The sequence below is a fragment of the Phyllopteryx taeniolatus genome, chromosome 3, assembly GCF_024500385.1.
Source record: "Phyllopteryx taeniolatus isolate TA_2022b chromosome 3, UOR_Ptae_1.2, whole genome shotgun sequence".
Classification (NCBI taxonomy): domain Eukaryota; kingdom Metazoa; phylum Chordata; class Actinopteri; order Syngnathiformes; family Syngnathidae; genus Phyllopteryx; species Phyllopteryx taeniolatus.
The window spans coordinates 11,300,679-11,328,674 of NC_084504.1; the positions used below are offsets into that span (position 1 = coordinate 11,300,679).

The window sequence follows — 27,996 nt, forward strand, 5'->3', positions numbered from 1 at the left end:
TTAAAAAATATTAACTTTTTAAAATATTTTTTAAAGAAAATAAGATTGCAGTCCAAAGTTTCAACTCCGATTCTCCGAGGATTACCAATGCATCGTTAGTCACAGTAGTTTATTGGTCGGTTAAATATGAATTCGGTAACACATAATAGCTGATGTATGATCTTATTGTTTTAAATTTAGGTGAAGAAAGTTTTTTTTTGTGTAGAATAGTTAAATATAAATTCGGTAACACATAATAGCTGATGTATGATCCTATTGTTTTAAATTTAGGTTAAAGTTTTTTTTTTGTGTAATCAGTCCCATTTTTTTCTTAAAAAAAGATTTGACTACAAGACATGATGTACTTAATAGTTTATTTAAATCAAGTTTTTAAAAAAATAACATCATATGGACACATTCTTCACATCACTAAAACTTTAAATCATCTACACAACAAACTGTTAAGTGTGTATTTGGTCAGTATGTTAATGGGAATCATAAAAAGTGAACATAACACAGCAAGTGTGTGTGTGTGTGTGTGTGTGTGTGTGTGTGTGTGTGTGTGTGTGTTCGCGCGCGCTAAGAGTAGAATGTGAGGACACTCTGGTGGTTTCCCCGCACCAGCATCAGAGGAGGAAGTTCCTTGGAGAGCGTTTCCAGCCAGCACATGTAGAGGGCGCTAGACACCACGCCCTTCCTCGCCAGGGGCATCGTCCTGACCAGTCACAAAAGAGCAAACGCTTCTTTAGCTACACAAAATGACAATTAAACAATCATCATAATAATAATAAAAACATGTTTCATTGATGCTTTCAGAGAACTACGGAAGAGTATCCGGACCAAAAAGAAATTATTTAAAAAAAATGTTTTCTTCATGTATAGTATATATTTTTTCCAGGTTTTATTTTTTTAGTTTTATGAATGCACAAAAAAAAAAATTCAGCAGAAAAAGAATTTTATGAGAATATTAATTGTTGATGTTGAAAAAAAAAAGAATCAATATTTTTTGACAAAACATTTTCAGGCGTGTAGTGGTACACTCGTCTGACTTAAGTGCGGGCAGCGTGGGTTCAGTTCCCACTCAGTGACAGTGTGAAGAGGAAAAACTAGAGGTATCCACACCCCCCCCCCCCCCAAAAAAGTATTTTGTTTGTTTAAAGTCTTTTTTTATTTCATTTTTTAAGATTTTTTCATTTTTATACTATTTTCTTGTTGGCTGGCAACCAGTTCAGGGTGTACCCTGCCTCTCGCCCAAAGATAGCCGGGGATAGGCTCCAGCACACCCCTGACCCTAGTGAGGATCAGTGGTACATAAAATGGATGGATGCATAGTTTTGACAGTAATCTTTGGAGCAAAAGTCCCATCATTTGTCGAAAATGAAGATAAGTGGTGAAGAATTATTCTCACATGACGATGAGCTTGGCGTCGCTGGAATGTTCCTTGAGGAGCTCGTTGAGTCGGATCTGGCGATTGCTCTGAACACAAACGTTGAGTATTCATCGTTACCGTGGTGCACGTGCGTACGCGTGTCTGTGTCAGAGACGTTAGCGGCGGACCTTGGCCTTGTAGAGTTCCAGCTCGTTGTCGGTGATCCTCCAGGGCTGCTCGGCCTTCAGACGCTCGGCCGCCTCCTGGTCCATGTCCTCCTCCTTCAACCTGTACGACTCCACCAGGGCCTTGAACCACAATTTACTACACGCGCACACACACACACACACACACACAAATGCCCATTGTATGGTGGTGTGTTTCTTCTGTGTGACATCAAAGTGAGGTTTCTGTGTGTGTTTGTGCATGTAATGAGTGTGTGTGTTGTGACTTACTTGTGTTTCTTGGGTTTGGTGTTGATGTCTCCCAGGACGTTGATGTCTGAGAAGTCGATGCGGAATCTGCTGAGCAGCGTCGCCATCCTGGACACACAGACACGCACTAAAATGTCAGTGTGTTTCTTCTTGCTCTTCTACGAGGTGTTTGACGTGCATGCGTGTGTGACTGACATGCGTCTGTCATGGTCGATGCGGTTGATTTTTCCTCCAATGAAGACTCGAATGCGGCAGTCGGCCCATTTGCTTCTGTTGGTCAGCAGGTAGGGAAGCAGCAGCGTCAACCCTAATGACGACGACAACAGCACACACACATATATTTACTATACAATACTACAAGTCATTCAAGATCTGTGATTTGTAACAAGCTTAAAATGTAGTGTAATGTGTATTACTGAGATATTAGCTATTAGATTCATCCTTTGCCACAAATTTATTGGTAATACTGAATGATAGCCTTCTGCTACTTTATTCTTGTTTTTTTTTTTTTTTTAGTAAATCATAATACAGCTTTAAAAAAATACAAAATGTTCTTAATATTATGAATGAAATTTTCCCTTGTGACATCTTTTTTTCCTCAGAGGAATGTCACATTATTCTCATAATATTCCAGTTTCTTATCAAAGAAATGCACTTTTATTCTCATAAATACTTTGACTTTAAAAAAAAAAAATACAAATATAATCTTGTAATGCTATGACATTTTCCTTTAAACAAAATATAGTCTCATTACTTTACTATAGTATTTATTCTTAAATGCCACTTAATTGTCCATCCATCAATTTTCTGAGCCGCTTCTCCTCACAAGGGTCGCGGGGGTGATGGAGCCCATCCCAGCTATCATCGGGCAGGAGGCGGGGTACATCCTCAACTGGTTGCCAGCCAATCGCAGGGCACATAGAAACAAACAACCATTCGCACTCACATTCACACCTACGAGCAATTTAGAGTCTTCAATCAACCTACCATGCATGTTTTTGGGATGTGGGAGGAAACCGGAGTGCCCGGAGAAAACCCACGCAGGCACGGGGAGAACATGCAAACTCCACACAGGCGGGGCCGGGGATTGAACCCCGGTCCTCAGAACTGTGAGGCAGACGGTCTAACCAGTCGTTCACCGTGCCGCCGCCACTTTATTGTGCAATATATATTTCAATGTAATATTATTACAACTGTAAAAAGACTTCATTTTCTGTATAATCTTGTACCATCATGATTTAAGTTTTATAATGCAGTGTTCCCCGAATATTCCCAATTGACTATTAAATTTGGCATCAATTACACGTAGATTTTCACTATTCGAAGGGTTATGATTTTATTCTAATAAATATTTATTTTTTTAAGTAATCTAATACTGACTGTTTTCTTACAAGATTACAGCTTTTTTTCTCACGCAACAAAATTACTATTTTTTCCCCTCAAAAAAATGCCACTTAAATATCATTAATTTTTTTTCTATAAACAACACGACTTAAATCTCATAATACTAATACAACAAATAGGACCTTTTTTCATCATCATACTTTTTCTCCCAACATATACAACTTTCATCTTGTAGCATTTACACTTCTTTCTAATCAAAACTGCGCTTCATCCACTTGTTGACCACAAGGTAGCACCACAGTCTAAAGTTTCCTTCACACAGAGACCCTTCAAAATTACCATTTGCATAATTATGAAGTTAAAAAAAAAAAAAAGTGACCTCCGTCGTCAAAGAGCCACCAGACGTCGATGGTTCCTTTTCCTTGCTTCTTCTTGAACTGCTGACTGGACTCCAGAAGGCGCTGATCGCTCGCACTCAGAGCGGCTTTGCTGTCTACAGACACACAATGATGCATCTTGGACCTTGCCATACTAGTTTGATTCATTCCGTGACCAAGCTTGTCACGCCATTAACTCATATATCAAATCAATTTTCCTCATTGAAATAAATTGAAATGACATTGATCAAACATAATAAGACAAAATGAAAGAGAACTGTAGTAGTCGTGTTTAGCAATTTTATTTATTTTTATTTTTTTTGCGCCGCCACGCTTAAAGTCCTGTTTTGAAAAAGTTATTGATGATTTAAAATTGTACACAATCCTTACTGACAGAGGTGAATATACACTTCTTGCATAACAGTAAAGACAAAAAGTGCATTACGGTAAAGATGAACAGCTTCATAAAAATCGTATGAGTTGCACAATTTACATGTGCTGGCCTTCAAACTATTTGGACACAAGTGCATAAATGATGCCAACTACTCATTAAACCCTTTCACTCTTGTGTTTATACAATCGTAATAAACAATCACAAACTTATACCTAAAAAATAACCACAGTTATTTTGCTTTCAGCTATTCTGTGAATGCAAAATGGCTGCCTCATTCTGCAACTTCAGATCACAGATCCCTGTGGTGTATTGGAATAACATAATGAGGCTCTCTCTAGTGGCGTTAACGGTAAACACAAATGGAGTGACAAAGAAGGGCCGTTTGTAAAAGAACCAAATAAAAGGAACTCTGGATGCACGTGTCGGTTTTCATGGAAAAGGCTTATTTTCCAGCAGAAAAATCTTATATATCCAATAATGTAATTAGAAACTTCAGAAACATGTACAAGATGGTAAAGATATTTTGGCATTAAAAGTGTGAAAAATACTACTTTAGAATATATCTTTTTCTTAGAAACAATTATGACCTTTGATGATCGATAACAACGTCAACATTCAGACGACGCAGTTTATGAAGTGAATGGCGTACGATGTAAAAAAAGAAAAAAGCCACTGATGTTCCACTCAAGCCATGCGGTGAGTCAGCATTGCTCACGGCACGTTTCTTATGTGTATATCTTTCTCCGTCTTGTTTTGTTGTTTTATAGTTTGCGGTGTCACAAAACCAAAAAGTAACGTTGTTCTTGTTTCTTTTCACAAAAGCTCATTTTCTCACCATTTTGGTGAGAAACCAGTGTTTTGGGTGAAACCCACCCATGTTCTACTGTTGATAAGAAAAAATGGAAAAGGCCAGAGACAAACCTTTTTTCTGGTGAAAGAAGAGTCTCCTCTTTTTTTTGGTAGGTTTGGTCAGTCAATTCTTATCAGTCAAAATGGTCTAAAATGGCTGGCAATATGGGGAACTCTGCTTTGAAAACGTCTGCCAGTCAGTTAATTGCTTGTTTATATTCACTTCACTCGAGCAGTGGCGTATCTGAAGCTAATATCATAATAATAATAGTGATAACAATAATCCTAGTTTAGTCACCTCTAATGATGAGCGGGCTGCTCTGATTGCTGGTGGTTTTGGATGGACTTGAGTCCGAGTCAGAGTCTTTGGTTAAAGTGACGGTCACCGGGGTGTCCTTGCTGATCGGAGGCTTCTCCTTGGAACAAGACAGCTCATCTGCAAGGAACACACAAAAACCACACACGCTGGACTTTTTTTCCACAACCCTCAACTCAAAAATAAATAGACACTCTGGGATTGGCTGATGGTGTTTGACAAGTCAGGAGAGACTCTGAGATCAGCAAGTGATGTCTCCGTGTGTCTCTTATGTACCAGTCCGGGATACTTTGAGATCGACTAATGATGTCTACATTGATCCATCATGTGCCAGGAAACACTCTGAGATCAGCTAATAATGTCTGAGTCTCTAACATGAGCTGTTGACGTCTGTTCACATGCTAGGCGCTCCTGTTTTGGTTAGCAACAGTTGCCACTGACCTTGTCCTTGGATGTGAGAGATGTCCAGACCCTCCGGAAGCCTCAGGATCACCATCCCAAACTGCAGGTCGAAGGCGTCACTGCAAGATAACGGGCACGATGCATCAGTAAAGAAGAAGAAGAAGAAGAAGAAGAAGAAGTTTCCTACTGGATGATGTTGATGTATGTCTCCACATCGTTCATGTGACCCTCCATCCAGTTGTTCTTGAAGCCCAGCACCAGAGTGTTGGGCTTCAGGCGGCCCAGACCCACGGACTGGCCCAGGAGACACAACCCTCAATCAATCCGTCAATCAATCACACAATGAAGAGGTACAAGGAGCATTGGCGCCACCTGCAGGAGGAAGTGCACACCGTGTCTGAGCGTGTCGGAGAAAACGGGAGCGTAGAAAGCTTTGATGTGTTTCTTGTTCAGCCAACGCTGACAGCGCGCATGCTCCTGAGACGCCTCCTTCACGTTGGGACGCCGACACGCCTGCACACACACACGCACATAGGGAGGGCATGGGGCTTAAAAAAGGGCTCACGCGATAGAGAGAGTGTTTAAGCACGTACTTACAATCCTGACGTGTCCACACACCATCAGGCCCACGTTCTTTGTGAAGGAATGGACCAGCTGCAGCAGAGCGGGCCGAGAGCTCGGATAGCCGGTCAGAACCAAACACTGAGGCCTGCCAGCACAAACGTCAACATTCAGCCACACGGAGACACTCTGAGATCGGCTGATGATGTCTGAATGAATCTACTATCAACTGATGATGTTTGCAGATGCGATCAATCAATGCTGGGATCCTCTGATGATGTCTTTTGGTCTAACACGACCCCAGTTTGAGCTCACCTGAAGTTCTTGACGTGATCCTCCACACCGGTCAGGTTGAGACATTGCGTGAGCGCCTGGTTGTAGATGAGAGCCTGAGTGGACGAGCCCCAGTTGACGTCTTCACCACGCACATGCGGACATAAACAAAGTGATGAGAAGAAGATACTAGTTAGAGGCTTGAGAGTGTAGACGTGTGTAAGGTAGACTGCATTTGGCGGTCACCAGGCTTCTTGTAGCTGACGTAGATGTAGAGCGCCAGGACAATGAGCAGCGTGACCAGCGCCGCCCACCAGTTGATGACAAACATCACCACGCAGCACAAGATGGCGCCCGCCAGAGACACCCACATGTTGTAGTACTTGAAGCTGGGACGCCACCCTTTTGTGACAGACAGCAAGGCGTTAGAGCTACGACATGGAGTTACGCGAGCAAGCGAGTGTGAAAAGCCGTTTTGAGTATTTAGTCAATATCCTTGATATCGAGGCATCGAGTTAGTATTGATCGAGAAAATAATCAAACGGCTTTGATACCCTTGATATTGAATAAATGCCTTTCTATAAAGTCGTTTGAGTATTTATTCCATATACTTGGTATCAAATGTAAAGCCCATGTACTAGTATGCTTTTTGTTCGCATTGGTAAGGGAATTCAGCGCACTAGATGGATATCGAATGAATGTTCAAATGAGCCGTTTGAGCATTTATATGGTAGCAGTACACTCTGGGATCAACTCATGATGTCTGCATGGAATTGATAAGAATTTAGTGATTCTGATTCAGTTATCGATACTGCTTGATAAGCTGATTTTTTTTTTCCATTCTTATTGGGTGAGGAAATGAAATGACTAAGGAATGACTAGTTGACAACTGCTTGCTACTACTACTACTAGTGGCATTGCGAAAATCTACTGGTTAGTATCTATAGCATTCTACTAGTAGTACTAGTAGTGGGCAGATGTTACCTACGGCACAGTTTTGGCTCACAAGTAAAATGTCCTACTAGTGAGGACAAAGAGCGTAGTAGTATATTGACCTTAATCTGGAGATCAAGCATATGGAATAGATACTCAAACAGCTTTCCATAAGCAAGTGAGGGACCAAGCTCACCTGGAGAGTTGGCCAGCGAGGCGTGGAAGACGGAGAAGTTGATAAGCGCATAGGACGCCAGGAAAAAGTTGGAGATGATCGGAGCGATGATGTTCAGCTCGGCTGAGAGGAAACGAACAACAAATGTGGAGGACGCTCGTGATGCTAATAACGGCAGTACAGTGAACCCCTGCTTATTGCGGGGAACCGGTCAGATTTCAAATTACATTTCAAAGGCCCTTGATGACATCAGCATTTTCCCCTCCTCAGATTGGTTGGTCAGAGCAAAACTGTTCGCCACTAGAAAATACTGTACATACTGCACTGTCTTAAGAGGCGGCGCGCGGTGCAGTGGTGTGTGACATTGGCGAGCCTGCGTGTGAGTGTCTGGGCTTGAGCTGTGCTTGCTTCAGCTCCTGCGCGATTGTGTTCATTGTCTTTATGTGTCTTACTGTTCTCCCCGTGTTCAATAAATGCCTGAAATGTGAATCGCGACTGTAGCTCTCCTCACCCACATATGAGCCCATTACAGTAAGTAAGTATACTGTAAAAATAATTTAAACAATCACTTTAAAAGAACGTGATATAGCGGGCTGACACTGTGGCCATCAGCAGCTATAGATTTAGAACACAGTGTTGGTTGGCTACCAATGAGGATGAAGGCGAGGCCGATGCAGAAGGTTAGCACATATCCACGCAGCGGCTCGTTATTCTTGCCATAACCTTTGGCGAAGATGCCCAAGCCTGGGTAGATGTTGTCCTTGCACAGAGCCTAAAAACAGAAAACGTATAAAAAAGAAACACATAAAACATTGGGGGGGGGGGGGGGGGGGGGGGGGGGAACTAACATTTTCAAGTGGAGTCTGGAAAGAAACTGAAATTGCAGTGGTTGAATTTTCTCCAGGGGTATATACAACTTAACGAGTGTCCATGGGTAAAGATTTTTGTGCCCTCAAGGCAGAAACACGTCACACATTAGATAATACAGATGAACAAAACAACTTTACCCATCACTAACTATATAATATCTATCTTGCTGATCTAAAAATAGATAGAGGATACATTCATCCATCCATTCATTTTCAACACCGGTTATCCTGGTGAGGGTCGCGGAGCGCTCGAGCCTATCCCAGCTGACTTCGGACGAAAGCCGTACTACACCCTGAACTGGTCGGCAGTCAGTCGCAGGGTATAGAGGATACATGTACAACCCCAATTCCAATGAAGTTGGGATATTGTGTTAAACATAAATAAAAACAGAATACAATGATTTGCAAATCATGTGCGACCTATATTTAATTTAATATACTACCAAAAACAAGGTAATTAATGTTCAAACTGATCAACTTTATTGTTTTTAGCAAATAATCATTAACTTAGAATTTTATGGCTGCAACACGTTCCAAAAAAGCTGGGACAGGGTCATGTTTACCACTGTGTTACATTTACCTTTTCTTTTAACAACATTCAATAAACGTTTGGGAACTGAGGACACTACTTGTTGAAGCTTTGTAGGTGGAATTCTTTCCCATTCTTGCTTGATGTACAGCTTCAGCTGTTCAACAGTCCGGGATCTCCGTTGTCGTATTTTACGCTTCATAATGCGCCACACATTTTCAATGGGAGACAGGTCTGGACTGCAGGCAGGCCAGTCTAGTACCCGCACTCCTTTACTATGAAGCCACGCTGTTGTAACATGTGGAGAATGTGGTTTGCCATTGTCTTGCTGAAATAAGCAGGGGCGTCCGTGAACAAGACGTTGCTTGGATGGCAGCATATGTTTCTCCAAAACCTGTATGTACCTTTCAGCATTAATGGTGCCTTCACAGATGTGTAAGTTACCCATGCCATTGGCACTAACACAGCCCCATACCATCACAGATGCTGGCTTTTGAACTTTGCGTCCATAACAGTCCGGATGGTTCTTTTCCTCTTTGGCCCGGAGGACACGACGTCCATAATTTCCAAAAACAATTTGAAATGTGGACTCGTCGGACCACACACACTTTTCCACTTTGTGTCAGTCCATCTTAGATGAGCTTGGGCCCAGAGAAGCCGGCGGCGTTTCTGGGTGTTGTTGATAAATGGCTTTTGCTTTGCATAGTAGAGTTTCAAGTTGTACTTACGGATGTAGCGGCGAACTGTATTTACTGACATTGGTTTTCTGAAGTGTTCCTGAGTGCATGTGGTGATATCCTTTACACATTGATGTCGGTTTTTGATGCCGCCTGAGGGATCGAAGGTCATGTTGGTTTTCGGCCTTGCCGTTACATGCAGTGATTTCTCCAGATTCTCTGAAACTTTTGATGATATTATGGACCGTAGATGATGAAATCCCAAAATTCCTTTCAATTGTACGTTGAGGAACATTGTCCTTAAACTGTTCAACTATTTTCTCACGCACTTGTTCACAAAGAGGTGAACCTCGCCCCAGCTTTGCTTGTGAATGACTGAGCAATTCAGGGAAGCTCCTTTTATACCCAATCATGGCACCCACCTGTTCCCAATTAGCCTGTTCACCTGTGGGATGTTCCAAACGGGTGTTTGATGAGCATTTCTCTAACTTTCTCAGTCTTTTGTGCCACCTGTCCCAGCTTTTTTGGAACGTGTTGCAGCCATAAAATTCTAAGTTAATGATTATTTGCTAAAAACAATAAAGTTTAGCAGTTTGAACATTAAATATCTTGTCTTTGTATTGTATTCAATTTAATATAGGTTTGCAAATGATTGTATTCTGTTTTTCGTCTTAATCAAGGTAAAGTGGGCGGTGGACGGCTGGTTAGCACATCTGTCTCACAGTTCTGAGGAACCCGAGCGGGTTCAAATCTGGCCTTACTCCAGTTTCCTCCCACATCCCAAAAACATCCAAAGTAGGTTAATTGAAGACTCTAAATTCCCTGTAGGTGTGAATGGTTGCTCTTTTCTATGTGTCCTGCAATTGGTTGGCGACCAGTTCAGGGTGTACCCCGCCCAAAGTCAGCACACCTGCGACCCTAGTGAGGATAAGCGGTTTGGAAAATGGATGAATGGAAAAGTAATGTGGTGAGTCCTGAGTTGTGGGGCGGTGCCCAAGAGCCCTCTGTTGGCCAGCCACCACTGCCAAATTGTACCAAGCAATCTATAAATATGGTTTTCTAGGATTTCAATTGGCCAAAAGATAGTGCCAAAAGGAAGAAGTTGATGGAATATATTATTGATAAAATTAAAGAGCTGAAGTTGGAAATGACAAATCAGACGCAAATCCCTTGGGAAGTTTCATTACATTACTCATGAACACAGCTAAAATGGTTTTGGAAAAGAAAAACGGAAAAAAAGCATGGTGGACAAAAAAGGCCAGAATAGAGCCCACAGGGTTAAACAGTTTTTTGTGTTTTTACCACCTGGAAGACTTTTGGAGCGCTGACCAGCGAGGCCAGAGCGGACGACAAGGTGGCCGAGAAGATTCCCGCTGTGATTAGAGGACCGAAGGCCGATGCCAGACTCATCGCCTGTGTACACACACACACACACACACACACACACACACACACACACACACACACACACACACACATCTGAATAAGTAAGAAGCACAAAAATAACCTTTGAATGCAGAAGTATGCTAATGTTTGTTTCCTTGTATGGAATCCTCTAGGCACCACGGTGGACGACTGGTTAGCACATCTGCCTCACAGTTCTGAGGACCTGGGTTCAAATCCGGCCTCACCTCTGTGGCGTTTGCATGTTCTCCCCGTGCCTGCGTGGGTTTTCTCCGGGTACTCGTTCCTTTCCACATCCCAAAAGCGTGTGGTAGGTTAATTGAAGACTCTAAATGTCCTTAGGTATGAATGTGAGTGCGTATGGTTGTTTGTTTATATGTGCCCTGTGATTGGCTACCGACCAGCTCAGGGTGTACCCCGCCTCTCACCCGAAGATAGCTGGGATCGGCTCCAGCACGCCCGCGACCCTAGTGAGGAGAAGCAGTGTAGAAAATGGATGGATGGAATCCTTCAATGTAATTGTAAAATGGGTGGGTTGCATCATGAAGGCCATCCGGTGTAAAAAACGTGCCATACAAAAAGTAACTGGCTGTGGCAACACCTTATGGAACAAGCTGAAAGCAAAAACAACAAATGTATGATCTGTACCAGTAACTGTATGTTGCTGCAATAATGTTTGTCCTCCACTAGAGGGCGTCACGTTGTTTATACAGTCACACTGGGAATTGTAATGGCAAAATTGTTAAAGACAACCATCGAATGTTTTTATTTATTTTTTTGTTCCAACTTGACAACTAAGAAGAAACAAATAGCCAGAACAACGGCTTGTATCTCAAAACCTCATAAATCGAGTCACTCCTATCTCAAGGCACCACTGTGCTAAGGTAATAAACATTGTTAAAGACAGTGTTATAACTGAACGAGTTCAATGAATGCAAGTTCGTGAACAAATTCATATTTTGCGAAGTAACGCGTTACTTTTCCCAGGAAAGTAACTAGACTACAGTTACGGCTTCACTCTCTTCAATTCATCCAATGTCTCTCACCAAGCAGTAATTTGTAAATGGCGATTCAAACAAAGAGCAGTCCAGGTTTGTCGTGGCATTTACCAGAAACCACCCATTTTCTCCGTCAACTAAAATAACTAGTGTTGTTATATTCGCAAACGTTTCGTTCAGAAAAACGAATCTTTTTAGTGAACGAACCGAACGAATCAGTTTATGAAATGATTCGGTTCTTTTAGCTTGGCCGCCGTGAGGCGAGCGAGCCGGCTGGGAGCGGAAACGGAACTGTTAAAAGTGTTCTGTCACTCACTTCTGACTCACTTCGGCGAATGACCAATGAGCAGCTAGCGTCAGGCAGCGCCGTTCGGGCGGGGGAGGGTCTTAAGTGAACTGACTGATTCGTTCTGTGAACTGGTGTATTGAAGAACTGAAGAGTGATTCGTTCGTTGAACTTCTCGCGTTTGTGATTCACTGAGGACCGATGTACTCGTACGACGCAAGGAACGACGTACTACGCAGTGAACGTACTCATGAGTAATTTTAACCGCAAGTTCTGACGTCCTCGCGGGGAGAGCACCTTCAAGCTAACGGCTAATTATTGAGTCAGTCAAGCACACATATTTAAAATAAATATACATTAATAATAAATGTATATACGTACACACCTCTGTGTCTCTAATGTGATTATTAAAGCTTTTTATTTAATAATAATACATTAAACCTATATAGCACTTCTCAAGACACTCAAAGCCGCGTTCCACTAATCAGATGACAATAACAGTCAGGTGAGTGAGCAGGAAGCCCGGCTGGTGCGGGCTGGTTTCAGCGACGTTGTCCACCACGGTGGAATGCAGAAAATAAAAAATCACCCTGCCTTTCCTAGTTTACAATACAAGGCAACAACAACGCATCGTCCTTCGGTGAACGTGTTGAGTGACCTCAGGGATGGATCATTAACTGAATGAGGAAGCACTTGAATGAGTCTGTGAACGAATCTTTTTAATAAACTGATTCGCATGATACAGTACACTCAATTGCCGTGCCCCTCACTAAAAAGAACGCGATTGGGAAGTGATTGTCGATTCTACAATGCACAGTGACGGTGCAGTACCATAAACGTGCAAAGAAATAACTGCACGGTTTCACTGTCGCCACACTATTTTTGTTATTTTCCTTAGTAAAAACTGTATATGATTGTTGTTACTTTTGTATTAACACATTAAGAATACAGTTTTACTGGTGTGTTAAACGCGCAAAGCATTGTGGATTAGTTATTCATACCGAGTGCGCGATAATTAATCGGTCATGGAGGGTAAGGACTGACTCACTGAAGGACTTCCAATACTTATCTTAAATCATATTTACAATGAAAAGTGAGAATTCTCCATTTCTTCTGTGAGTTGGTTGAACGCGCTGCACGGCTGAAGTCACGTAGTAAGCTCCTCACATCCAAATTACTGTGGTGGGAGCAATGGTGTGTGTGTGTGTGTGTGTGTATATATGTGTGGGGGGTGTCCGTCAACAATGACTTGATTCATTTGTGCAAGAAGCTTGTGACTCACAACAACACTATTGTCCCCAAGCACACACACACTGTGCATTGATGTCTTCACAGGCCGGCTAGCCAGCCTACCTGGAAGTCGTTCATGAGTCCGTACTGGCATCCTCCCTCCTTGCAAATGGAGAAGTCGTACCCTAGCGTACAGGCAGAGGTGTCTGTGCAGTTGATGGTGTCACTCAGCGTGTCATTGACGTCACCCGTAGCGTCTCTCACCATGCACGAGCCTGAAAGATCACCACCACACACGCTAGTTAGTTAGCGTTGCGCCGAGACGCAGAATGATGATGTCACAAAGCCATGACTGACCAGCAGAGATGGCCACGCCCACGTAGGTGAGGCCCGTGATCAGGATGGCCAGCAGTGTTCCTTTGGGGATGGCGGACTGGGGGTCCTTTGAAAGATGGACACCACAAAAATGATTGAGGCTGTAGTGATTAGAGAGTAGGGAATAAGTAGATGATTTCAAACACAGGCTGAGTCTCTTGGCTCTCGTTGCTAGCGCGTCATTTACGTGTTGGTCAAACGTACGCTGAGGTCTCCAGAGATGTTGGCTCCCGCCAGGATCCCGGTGGCTGCCGGAAAGAAGATGGCAAACACGGAGAAGAAGGTCTCTTCATCCCGGAAGTCTGGACCCAGATTTTCCACAAAGATGGCAGCTGCACAGCAGTGAAAGAATATCAGACACAATGTCAAAGCAACGGGTGGTGCTTTGTAAGACCATTTTGACCAATCAGAAGCCTGAAGAATGTTAAGGAAGAAAAAGACAAAGTGACAACAATGGTGAGTTGCTCTACGATCATCTGATAACGATGTGTCTGAGATTGAGTCACTCTGTGGTTCGACTGATGATGTCTGCATGATTCTGAAATGTCAGAAGAAACTTTATTGGAGCTGATCGTGTCCAACCAGGAACATGTGTGGGATTGCTAATACCGCTGTACGCATGGTTCTATAATGTAGCAAGTGTTACTCTAAGATTGGTCGGTGATGTCTGTATGGCTTTATAATGTGCCAGATCCACTGATGCTGTCTTTATTCATCTGTGGTGGCTCAGGGGCACTTTGAGATCAAGATCACGCTCATGTGCCAGGAGTTACTCTGGGATCGGCTGATAGTGTCTGTAGATGCACTGAAATATCAGTTGGTAATGTCTACATCCAAGAGACACTCTGGAATTGACATTTTTTAAATGATGTCTGGGCGTATAGTACATGCGTTCATATTTGCCTGACTTTGATATCCGAAGAATCCTTTGGCCTTCTTTTCCTGGGCAGGAATGAGGCTTCCGATGAAGTAATTTGCAATGGCTGCCAGCAGGACGAGCAGCAGGACGATTTGGGCTTTAGCCTCCCACTCCATCCCGGCCACAGAGATGCCCAGCAGCAGGATGACAGTCAGCGTGCCCACAATGCGGATGTCGTTCAGCTCATCAGTCATCAGGGCGTCCACGTTCTGGAGAAAAACCCAGAGGAAGAAGAAGAAGTGAGATGAGCGGAATTAAAAAAAGGCGGCGAGGGTGTCGGCGGCGGTGTTCCTCACATTGAGCATCTCCACCACCGTCTCGGCGAAGCCAACCACGTACATGGCCACTGCCACAGCATTTGCGAAGGCGAAGATGAGGCCGATGGAGCCCCCAAACTCTGGACCCAAGCTCCTGGAGATCAGGTAATAAGCGCCACCTGGAAACACGCGTAACAAGAACCAGGATGTCCTAGTTAGTAATGGAATGGGACCAGTCTTTGCTTTTTTTGCTTCTTTTTTTGCAATATTAGGAGCGAGATAATATTTTTTTTTTCAAGACATTTTTTCTAGATAAGGGGAAATTATAGTATTATAAAAAGTTTTTATTGTTTAGATCAAACGTTATACGTTTTGCAAGATTATTTCTTTAAATAGATTGTATTTTCTTTGAGAAAAAATTATATTTGTTGCATGATTTTTTACTTTACATGAGAAAATTGTAAATAAAGTTGTAATCTTCAAGATGAAATGGGTTATTTTTTTTGCAAGATAAAAAAATTGATTTTATTATTTCTAAATAAGGGGAAGAAATATGAAAATAGTCAAAATTTTCAAGAGAAGTTGTATTTTTCTATATTTTGCCTACTAAATGTTAAAATTAATTAATGTATGGGTTTTGAAACTACCTATAGTGTTATTTAAGTCCAAAATGAGGAGCTATTTGCTGTTTTCTTCTTTTTGAACAAGTCTCACAATTTGTGTTTTCGTCCAAAAGGAAAGCGCGAGAGGATGAGCTTTTCACCTCCTCGTACGAAGCCGTTGGTGGCGATGGCGGAAGTGGAAAGCCCCGTGATGGTGGTCACCACCGTGGCCATCAGGATGATGGCGATGGTCAGTCCTGCTCACACATCAAATACTAATTTATGCGCACGTACTCCTCGATCGAGAAACGAGCGCAGCCTACGGCAGTGTACCGATGCCGGCCTGTCCCACGATCCACGACATTCGGATGAAGAGCATCACGCCCCAAATGTTGAGCATGCATCTCACCTGTAACAAATGCTGTATTTTTACCTCAGAAAATGAACAATTTCATGAAAAATATACGAATTGTGACATGTGCTCTGACAACAAAGCTAATTGGCTCTAGCCTACAGTACATGTCGGTTATTAGCAATTAGGACTACAACTAACGATTATTTTAACAATCGATCAACCTATCGATTATTTTTTCAATTAATCGATAAACCAGATAAAGACACATTTTTTTAATGTACACCCATTTATTCAAAAAACGGACACTTTCAAAACTATGTTAAGATTTGTTTTTTTCCAGATTAGATTTTTTTGGGGGGAAAAAAATTACAATATTACGAGAATACTCTTTTTTTTTTTAAAGATACAAATTTTCATGAAAGTTGGATTTCTTTTCATAACTCCTCCATAATTAACATGCATAAAGTTGTATTTTTCAAGATTGTTTTTTTTCCCAAAACGAATTTTTTTTTTTTTTTTTTCCAGGTTAAAGACCCCATAATAACACTGTGATAAGTAGTGGTTTGTTGTTTTTAGTTAATTGATATTATCTCATCCAAAATATACATATATTTTACATATATTTTTTCAGAAATAATTTTAATTTTTTCAAGATGAGAAGGTTAAGTATATTTTGTCAATTTTTCTGCAAGATGAAGCCATATTTTTAGAGAAAAGAATCTGAATCTAAATGGAATTTTAGATTTTTCAAGATAAAGACATAGTATATATTTTTTCAAGATTAAAATTACCCCCAAAATTTCAAAATATAATCAACCATATTGTTTAAGGGAAAAATGTTTGTAAAATTGTGAGAATGAAGTAGTGTTTTGTCAAGACAAAAGTAGAATTAAAAAACATGTAATTTACAAGAGTAGTCCTATTTTTTTTCTATTGTGATAATTTTTTTTAATTAAAGTTGAATTTTTTTTTAAATGAAAACAACTCATGAGTATAACGTTGGAATTTTAAAGGTAAAAGGGTTGCTTCTAAGATGAAAATACATTATTTATTTTTTTTAAATAGGAACCCCCCAAAATAACATTTTAATAAGTGGTGTTTTGTTTTTTTTGGTTATTGATATTTTATTTTAGATAAAAATGACTTATTATTATTATTTTTTAATAAAATTTGAATTTGTCTTTTTTTTTTAGGGGGGGAACCTCGGAATAATACGAGAATGAGTTCAGATTTTTCACAATTAAAATGTAAATTTCTTTTTAGATGAAAGTTGTATATTTCAAGAGAAAAATTCGGAAATGCATTTTTCAAGACAAAGAAAATCTAAATAAGGAAAAGACTATTTTTTGAAGATATAGTTAGCATTTTTACCCCCCAAAAAACAACATAGTAATATTCCTATAGGTAGTGTATTTTTGGTTAAGTGATATTATCTCCTCCGATATAAAAATCATTTTCTTTAGGCAAAAGTTACATTTTTAGCGAGGGAACAAAAATAATTCCGATTTCTCAAGATAAAAAGTCATATTTTAAAATACTTGAGTATTAAATTTTTTTGTATAATTATCAGATTAAAATTGTACTGCATTTTTAGAGATGTGGTAGAAGAGAAGTGTTATTTTTCTGGGATAAAAGATGGATTTTTTTCCTTCTTTTTTTAATCGTTATTTTACCAGCAAAAAAGCATCACAATATTGGAATATTGAAGTTGAACCTGCAGGTGTAAAGGAAACTGCTTATTTTTGCGTGTATGAAGTGAATGTAGTGTGAATGTTGTACCAGGACTCCTTTGACCCAACCAAACTTGACGGCCGTTCCTTTGGCCTCCTTGGCCGCCCGGGCCACCGCCTCCTCGGCCGCGGATGGCTCCTCCCCGTTGGCCATCCCATCCTCTAGAGGATCCTGACCAATGTCACGAAAATGTCATCACAGGTAACAAGCAGAAACATTCATCACATTTCTGAGACAAAAATGGAAAAAAAGTGAATGGGCTAAAACATGACACCCGTGGGAGTCAAACCAAACACTGGACTCGTGTGTCCGTGTCTGTGTGATTGTGTCCAATGACGTCATCAATTCCAGCCCACCCAGGAGGTGGGCGTGAAGGGAATGAATGAGGAATGTCTTTTGTGAACGCTTCATTAGGTACACCCTCTTCACCGATTTATTGCAGAACAGGAGGAAATCCAATACAAAGTTTTTTTTCCCCCATCATGTCAACTGTAAAAAAACTTAAAAGCAACAGTGACTAAACTTTTAAGAAAAAGTGGTTTGAGAGTAATGCTTAAAAAAACATCCATCCATCCATTTTCTGTACCGCTTATCCTCACTAGGGTCGCGGTCGTGCTGGAGCCTATCCCAGCTATCTTCGGGCGAGAGGCGGGGTAGACCCTGAACTGGTCGCCAGCCAATCGCAGGGTACATAGAAACAAACAACCATTCTCACGCACATTCACACCTACGGGCAATTTAGAGTCTTCAATCAACCGACCACGCATGTTCTTGGGATGTGGGAGGAAACCGGAGTTTCCGGAGAAAACCCACGCAGCACGGGGAGAACATGCGAACGCCACAGAGGCGGGGCCCGGATTTGAAGGCCGGTCCTCATAACTGTGAGGCAGCTGTGCTAAACAGTCATTCACCGTGCTGCCTCTTAAAAAACATATATCAAAAATATTTTTATTTTCACATTTTAAATTCATTTTTTAAAAAAAAGCTAAAATAGCCTAAAATAAATGTTTTCATAATTTTAAAAAGCATTTTAAAATGTCTTTAAATTTTTTTATTTTATTCAAAAATATGTTTTAACATTTCCTGAAAAAGTAAACATTTATTAAATGTTTTAAAAATAAAAGAGAATTTTATAAAAGTATATTTTAAAATGTCATTAAAAATAGTACTAATAGTAATAATGTATTGTATTTTTAAATGTGAAGCCATATTAAACTTTTCTAAACTAAAGCTAATGTATAAAAATATATTTTAAAACAAGATACTATTTTGAAAAAAATAAAATAAAACTACAGGCTCTATTTTAATGGACTGCGCAATCATGTCAGAGTGCAAAAAGTGGCATACACTGATTTTTTTAGCGCATTTGCCAATTTGCCAAACTGGTCTGTGCCAAGGTTGGCAGACTGGCGCAGCAAGGGTGTGTCCTTTGACATCCGCCCGGTGCATGTGACAATTTGGTTGGTGTAAATTGGAGCCTGCTCAAACCACATCTTAACTTTTGGCATAAGGTAGACTGCTGGTTAAATGCTATTTTAGTGAATTTGATCGAGGTGTAGGCAGGCAGATCCGCAAGTTCTCCGGAAATGTGTCAGACATATTTAATTCATAAATGTGAACAACAGACATGGAACCCCCTAGAATCATTGTAGAAATCAAGTCATTGAATTTATTATTATTATTATCATCATCATGACTGTATTTTTAAAATCATCCCACTGGCCGCAGCACAGCCAGCTATGGGGGGGCAGACGTCCCTCTTTTAAATGTGAATTTACATTTAAATACGAAATTACAATCACCGCGTCTCGGTCTCACCCCCACAGTTACACAACGCCCAGCGGTGGATTTACGCCAGTCGTAAAAAAAAATCGAGCTGTATGAGATGGGTTCCCTTTTTCATGCATTTACCTTGTCAAGTTGATCGTGGAGTTCTGCGAGCGAGGGTCTGTTCATCTTCTCACCGAGCGTGGCCTCAGTCTGGCGGTAGAAGTCGATGTTGGGCACGGCGTCCACGGTGTTGTGTCCGAAGGTCCTCATGTAGTACGTGTTGGAGTGTGTGTCCGACACCTGCGTCTGCCCCGTGCCTGTTGAATGCAGGCTGACCGAGTCGCTCCGCATCCCGTCCGGCTCCAGGAAAACGTCCGGCGGCAGCCCGATGTCGGTGGCGCTGCCCAACGCCCCGGGGTCGGCGAAGCCCACCCGGAAGCGACCCCTCGACTCATCTTCGTGGACCACGTCCACATGGAAGCGGCTCTCGGCGGGCTCACCCATCACCAAGTTTTGGCCCGACATTCCGAAAAACTAGCGACGAGACAAATCCGACTGCGGCTCCAGGATTTACTAATCCTAGGTTGAAGCACAACCTACGCTGCGAAAATTGGGCTTAAAAAAAAAAGAAAGTAATGGAGTTAGGATTATATTACTTAAATTAAAGTATGACATAATATTATGAGAATAAAGTTGCATTTTTAGTTTTTTTTTAAAGCAGTATAGTCAATTTATTAGATTTAAAGGTACATTTTTTAGGAGAAAAAAAACTCAAAGTCAAACTTTTTTTTCAAGATTAGAGTTTCATTTTTTACATTAATAAAATTATGACAACGAAGTTGTATTTTGAGAGCAAAAGGTGGTATTGTTTTCTAAATATTTTTTAAAAGTAATTGAACCTTTTTAGACAACAGTAGAATTTCTCATGAAAATAATAAAATTTTATGTGAATTCATTCTGATTTTCCAAGATAAAAAGTCATATGTTAATAACAAAACGTTTTTTCAAGATAAAAGTCAATATTTTTTGGTAATAAATCCTTAAATTATGACTCAGAATCTTACGTGAATCAATTCCGATTTTTCAAGATAAAAAAGTCTTCTATTGATAACAAAAAAGTTTTTCAAGACAAAAGTCATGATTTTTTGAATACCGGTAATAAATCCTTGTACAATTCTGAGAAGGAAGCTGTATTTTTAGAGACGAAATGTGGTATTTTTTTTCCAGGTAGGATTTTTCAAGAAAACAAATACTAATATTATGAGAATATTCATATTTTTGAGATAAAGTGTTTAAAAATGTATAAAAAAAAAATATTTTTCCAAGAGAAAAACTCGTAATACTACAAGAACAAAGTTGCATTTTTAGATAAGATAGTAGTATAAGATATATATATTTTTTAAGTTGAAGTCTTTTTATCGGATAAAATTGGCATTTCTTTCTCTAAATAATAATTTTAAATACTTTTTTTAACGATTTTTTTTGTTGCTGTTTGGGTTTCTTGAAAAAAAATTACAAGAACAGTTAGATAATAGATTAAAAATGAAAAAGGTTATTCCAAAATACAAAGTAAATTTTCGCGAATTATTTGGGGGAGAAAATCTCCTATTATGTGAATTAAATTTCATTTTTCAAGATAAAAGTTTTTTAATGTAAAATAATTTTTTAAGGTATAATACATTTTGGGGGGTTAATTGGTATGATAAAGAATGAGATTTGAGATTATTTTACTCAAGATTAGTAGAATTTTGAGGAGGACAAAAAAACATATATATATATATATATATACGTATATTAAAAAGTATTTTTTTTCTCAAGACCAAAGCCATATTACTTTGAGAAAAAAACTATGAGTTAGGTTGTGGGGGGGGGGGCATTGAGCAAGTATGCCTAGGGCACCAAAAAAACTAGCATTCCAAAAAGATTATATGATATAGAATCTTCATTATATATTGATATATATGATTAGGATTACAAAAAATATTTCCATTTGCTAAATGCCAGGATGGGAGAAGTTGTTTTCTTTTGTTTTTTTAGAATATTTTTCATTACTTTCTTCAAAGTCAGAAATTGACATACATTTATTAGTACAGTATTTAGTACCATTGCCTTTAAACTGACTTGGGTAAAACGTTCTGGATATCCTTCCACAAGCTTTTCACAACAGTTGGCAGGAATTTTGGCCCATTCGTCCTGGCAGAAATTGTGTAAGTGAGTCAAGTTTGTAGGCCCCCTTGCTCGGACATGCCTTTTCAGGTCTGCCCATTAAATTTTCAATAGGACTGAGATCAGGGCTTTTCGATGGCCACTCCAGAACATTGACTTTGTTATCCTTTAGCCACTTTGTAACCAGTTTGGCATTATGCTTCGGGCCACTGTCCATTTGAAAGACCCATTTGCGACTGGCTGATGTTTTGCGATGCTGCTTCAGTATTTGCACGTAATGTTCTTTCTTCACGATGCCATCTATTTTGTGAATTGCATCAGTCCCTCCTGTAACAACACATCCCCACAACATGATTCTGCCACCCACGTATTTCACCGGTGTGATTGTGTTCTCAGGCTTGTAAGCTTCGCTCTTTTTCCTCCAAACGATACTCATTATGGGCAAACAGTTCAATTTTAGTTTTGTCAGACCACAGAAGATGTCTCCAAATACTAAAGTCCCTGTGTGCATTTGCAAACTATAATCAGGCTTTTTGATGTTACTTTTGGAGCAATGGCTTCTTCCTGGCAGAGTGGCCTTTCAGCCCATGTTGGTACACTACTCATTTTACTGTGGATAATGACACAGTTATACCAGCTTCAGACAGCATCTTTATAAGTTCTTAAGCTTTTATTCTTGGGTTGATATACACATTTTGGACCAAAGCACTTTCATTTCTGGGACATAGAACCTGTCTTCATCCTGAGCGGTACGATGGCTGGACATTCCCATGGTGTTTATACTTGCGTATAATTCTTTGAACAGATGAACATAGCACCTTCAGGCATCTGGAAATTGCACCCAAGGATGAAACAGACTTGTGCAAGTTCACAATTCTCTTACTGATATCTTGGACGATTTGAATTTTACATGGTGTTACACAAAGAAGCAGCGTTTCAGATGTGCCTAGTTCAAATACATCCACAGGTTTGTCTTTCTGTTTTCAATAAACCTATTAGAAGCTTCAAAATAAATTACCTCATCAGCAGAGTTTTCCTAAATTGTTTAAAGACAACTTCTGACTATGAAGAAAGCAATGAAAAATTGCCTTAAAAAACCCTTCTTTCATTATTCTGGTATTTAGTAAATAGAAATTATTTTGGTAATTCCTAATTAACCAAAAACAGGAAAAATGTAGTCTTATTTCATGACAGACTGAGAAAAAAAAGCATATGTGTGTTTTTATATAGTGGTTGTAAACGTCAGAATTCAACTGTATATAAATGCGATCAATCACGAGTGGTACACAGCCTTTATTGGTACGTGAAAGAGCCACTGAATTTAATGTTCAAACTGTGCATAAAGTTAAGTGGCTCAAACCTTTTTTTAAATTCAGTATAGTACATTTGTTAAGTACAGTTCAGTTGTATTTGACTTTGAAGTAAATAAAAAATAAGAACAAGTATTGTTTGGCTTGATATAATTTTGGTTAGATTTGGTTTTTGCAGTTAGCAAGATGACTTTGAAATATTCCCACCTGAAGATGGCCTCCCGTAATATTCCAACTTGATACTGCAGTTGGGATAATCCCAACTTCGTGTCCTGAAGTTTGTGATGAAGCTCGTCCGCTGTCAGTGTGAGTGCGACACAAGCAGAATACACTTGACTCGGCTTCAAGTGGCTTATTGTTATCCGTGGCCCCCTCCCGCAAAGACCACCCATCACCCACAGCCCCCATACTCCCACTTAGGACGCAACTTCGAGGGATCCTGGCAAGCAGGACGAAGATGGAAAGCAATGGAAAAGCTTACATTTACTGTATCTGCGTTTGGCTTTCAAAATGTCTGAATATCAAATGAATATACTAGTTTTTCCAGTCATAATATATATATATATATATATATATATATATATATATTCAAAATAATTCCTAACATTGAGAATAATGTAATTCTCAAATCATAATAATAATATAAAATCATTTATATATTTATAAAATGCATTTAAGAATGTCCTAAAATAAAAGTATTTTGTTTATTTATTTAAAAAAATATATAGATTGTCCTAAAATAAAATACATATTTAAAAATAACTGAAAATAAAATAGTTTAGTGTTTTGCTTTTATAAAAAAAAAAAAATAAAAGTAATTGGTTGTTTATTTAGCTTTAAAAATATGTTCATTATAAAAATATTTTATTTGATATTATTATGTCCTAAAATAAATATATATATATATATATATATATATATATACACACACACATCCATCCATCTTCCATAACGCTTTATCCTCACTAGAGTCGCGGGCGTGCTGTATATGTCCTAAAATAAAACTGTTTTAAAATTTATGAAAATATGTGACTCTGCAGGTCACATGCTGTGATGTCACTGTCAAGTGCTCCATTGTCATCCATCAACGGCCCCCCGAGTGACAGCCCCACCCTCCCCCAGTCATCTTCCGCGACATCCCAGACGAGCATGAACATGTGAAATGAAAGATGTCAGTGTTCCATTCACTTATTTTCACACCTTGCATTAGCGTTGACCACGTAATAACCAATCAGCATCTTCCGATGTGCATAAGATGTCTACAACTAAGACAATCAATTGTTCTCCCCGTGGCGTTTTCAGTGTACGTGTGTATATGTGAATGCGTGCATGTGTGCGTGTGCGGATGAGCATGAGAACAACAGCTGCTTTCTCCCAAGTGGACAAGCAAAACCAGAAGCACTACATCATTAGTCCTTTCTCCATGTTAACTTGGAATATTCAATTTCGCAGCACGTTTCGCAGCACATTTAACGTGATTTTGGTGATAATGATCAGGGTATAGGCAAAGATTCTGAGCTCTGCGGAACGTGAGGTGGATGTCAGATGCAGTGTATACCATTCATAATTATGTGAACAGTGGGCATCAAACACTCTGAGTCACATTATTATATCGTTAAAATCATCCCACTGGGTGGGACAGGTATGGGGGCGCGGGGCACACGAACGATTGGGGGTGAGTATAGATACATGAGGTCCACGGACACCAGTGGTTATCACCAGCTCATACTGTATTTAATAAGCATACCCGCTCACATTTTCTGTTGCCACACTGGGCAAGAGCGGTGACAATGCACGGATCACTGCGATTATGCATCGTCGTCCTCCACATCGTCCTCCGCATCGTCCTCTTCCCCAAAAACATGTCTCCATGTGAGACTGTCAATGCGCCACACTTAAAGGGAATGAGAGAACCGCTTTGAGTAGAAATGATTCAAGTTGGCTGTGTTCACGCCCGCAGCGGCACAGACCTCCCTTGTTTTAAATGTGTCAGATTGTGGCAGTCTATGAAATTACCAACACCCAGTCTAACCCGCCTCCACGCATGTTTACACCACCAACCGCACCGGATTTACGCCAGTGACGAAAATAGAGCCCTTGACTCTATGATTCTGATTTTCTTAAATAGTTGATACAAATGACAGTGAGCATAATTTTCAAATCATCATTTGAATGTAATTCTGATGTTTTAACAAACCTCCCAATGGTATTTAAAAATTTTTTAATGTACTGTTCCAAATTATTATGCACAACAGTGTTTCAAGTCACTGATGGTGTAGTGGTACATTCGCCTGACTTCAGTGCAAGCAGTGTGGGTTCAGTTCCCACTCAGTGATGGTGTGAATGTGAGTGCAAATGGTTGTTCGTGTCTATATGTGCACTGCGACCTGACCAGTTCAGGGTGTAGTCTGCCTTTTGCCTCAAGTCAGCTGGGATAGGGTGCAGCAACCCGTGACCCTGAACAACTGAGTTCCAAGACATTTGACAGGTTCTAACAGACTGAAAATAGTCATTTATTGAATTTGAAGCCTTAGGTCGTATTTACTGAAATCAAGAGCTATTTCAATCAAAAACATCACAACAAGTCAAGTTACATTTTTGACATAGACCCCTAATTTGATAGCAACTTCACAATTCTTAAATCTGTTAAACTTGTGAGTTTCTTTTTAGAAGTTCTGCTTAAACGTCTTTGAGATTGTGCATTGTCATTGTCAAGCTCTCTCCCCAGCATGTTTCCAGCCAATTACAATAGCTACAATGTGAGTTCTTAGAGAGTTTATGCTTAAAATTATTTGCAGGATTTCAGAATAGCCTCCCAGAGCTGCTGCATGTATGTGAACTGCCTCCCACCCTCAACGATCTTTTGCTTGAGGATACGTCAGAGGTTCTCACAAGGGTTGAGGTCAGGGGACAATGGAGGTACCTTCCCTCCTTTTATGCCCATAGCAGCAAATGATGCAGAGGTGTAGCTTGCAGCATGAGATTGTCCACTGTTGACTGCCGTGAAAGCCTGATTGGTTCAGATGGATAGAGTAGTGGATGGTTGGTGGAAGGCCACCACGTCCAAACAAGGCTGCAACATCAGCAAGGAGGTGGCAGACTGGCGGAGTCACATATTTGGCCGGAAACATGCTGGGGAGAGAGCTTTAGGGTCCCTGAAGGTGTGAAAAAGATCCCTGAAAAGTATGTGGAGTTTCTGAGTGGCCACTTTCTTCTATGGTACCAAAAGAAGAACCATGCTTTCATTAACAAAATCATCTTCAAGCAGGACAATGCACCATCTCAAAAGAAATTCAAAAAGAAATTCTCCAAAATGTCACAAGTTTAATGGATGTAAGAATTGTGAAGCTGGTATCAAATAAGGGGTCCTATATCAAAATGTGACTTATGTTTTACTTGAAAGAGCTTTTGATTTCAGTCAATATAAGGTCCTCATGCTGCAAACTCAATAAATGACTATTTTTAACGACACAACTGTGGTGGGTCTCATCAACAATTGAATTGACAATAAAAGCATCTTGACCCTTTCAGTTCTTTAAAACCTGTCAAATGTTTTGAAACTCTTGTGTGTAATAATTTGGAACACTGCATTTTGAGTTTTTTATTTTCCCCCAAAATACTCTTATCTTTGAATTATATTCTGACAGTTGATGATTTAAAAATGACGCCGACCGTCCTTTGTATCAACTGTTTAGGAAAGTCACAGGAAAATATCATTTGCATAATCATTTGGAACACAGTGTATGTGCCCTGCCATTGACCAGTGATCAGTCTGATGTTTGTCTGTGGCCTGCTATTGCCTGGCGACCAGTCAAGATGGATGTCCTCAACACCCTGATCCAGACCATGGTGTTTTGCAGCGCCCTGAATCGGGTCCATATTGGTTCACTGGTACCCATTTTTCATCAAATGTTGTCAAGGGTACCAACTTTGCGTTCATTTTTTGGCGCCCTCTTTATTTGTCTATATGTGCCCTGACATTGACTTGTGACCAGTCCATTGTTTGTCTCTATATGTTCTAGCATTAGCTGGTGACTAGTCCTGGGTGTAACCTGCTTCCTACAGTGTACAATTGCTATAGAAAATGAATGGATGTCCTCAATACTCTGATCAAGACCATGTAGTTCCCCAGAGCTCTGAATCAGGTCCATATTGGTTCACTGGTAACCATTTTGATGTGTTTTCATCAAATGTTGTCAAGGGTACCAATTTTGCATTCGTTTTTTGGCACCATGCAGATGGGGTACCGAACTCTGTTCAGCTATTGTCACACTGTTTTGTACATATTTGCTCATGACTACTTCCTGTCTGACTAACATCTCAGTGGGGGAAGTTAGTAGGGCAGTCAACAGTGGACAATTGTATTGATTGCACCTAATCATGTTGTTTAGTGTTTTCAGGCAGTAGATACATGCTAATTTCAGTGAGCTGTTGTTGGCTTCAGTTAGCTGCTGCTGATAGTTTTAGTTAGAGGACGTTACCTGCTGTTAGCTTCGGTCATCTTCAGTTTGGTGCTGTTAGCTTAAGTTAGCTACTGCTAGCGTCAGTTATCTGTTATCTTCACGTAGTTGCTGTTAGACACACATACACACATACACGCTTTTCAGTTAGTTCTGTTAGCTTCACTTAGATAGCTTCTTGTGGTGCCGTAGGCACTTGTAAAGGGACAGACTGGGAACCAGAACTCCATCATGTCTGCAGAAGACATTTTCTCACAGTTATGTTTGAGTAATTTAGCAAAACATAATGGATAGCCTGCTAGCTAACATCAAAGTGCTATGTCTATATCATTAATATGAGCAACAGACAAGTCAATCAATTAACCAGTCCCTTAATGTCATGTTAATCATTTCTTAATTTCCACCACATCTGTATTGGAATCAACTTACCTGTTGAAATGTCATTTGCAACCAGGGTTCAGTCTCCCTTCCAAGCAATTTACCTCGTGTAAGATTTTTTGGCTGACATGTCGTCACACATACAAACTGCGCCGGTAGAAAAGAAAGCTAAAATCATCATTAAAACCATTTCCTGTTTTCTCAATGGTGCTGTCTTGGACAAATGATATGGAATGTTTTTTTAACAGTGGTGCAATGGGAGCTATTGCCAACT

General features: G+C 40.1%; 1 protein-coding gene across 1 annotated transcript; it reads right to left on the reverse strand.

Annotated features, from left to right (window-relative positions):
• Positions 1–336: 336 nt before the first annotated feature.
• LOC133475723 (solute carrier family 12 member 2-like) lies at positions 337–27,995 on the reverse strand. Its single transcript, XM_061769027.1, has 28 exons — positions 27,774–27,995; positions 27,366–27,455; positions 23,092–23,182; positions 19,550–20,023; positions 17,687–17,809; positions 15,886–15,961; positions 15,714–15,809; positions 14,990–15,129; positions 14,683–14,902; positions 13,979–14,106; positions 13,757–13,841; positions 13,523–13,674; positions 10,787–10,894; positions 8,055–8,178; positions 7,428–7,529; positions 6,545–6,700; positions 6,341–6,440; positions 6,062–6,173; positions 5,837–5,977; positions 5,652–5,758; positions 5,504–5,583; positions 5,045–5,182; positions 3,506–3,619; positions 1,978–2,089; positions 1,804–1,890; positions 1,537–1,672; positions 1,388–1,455; positions 337–694 (listed from the first exon to the last, which is right to left on the reverse strand). Exons 4-28 carry the CDS (start codon positions 19,931–19,933, stop codon positions 559–561), a joined length of 3,225 nt encoding a protein of 1,074 aa, XP_061625011.1. The 5' UTR covers positions 19,934–20,023; positions 23,092–23,182; positions 27,366–27,455; positions 27,774–27,995; the 3' UTR covers positions 337–558.
• Position 27,996: the final 1 nt, after the last annotated feature.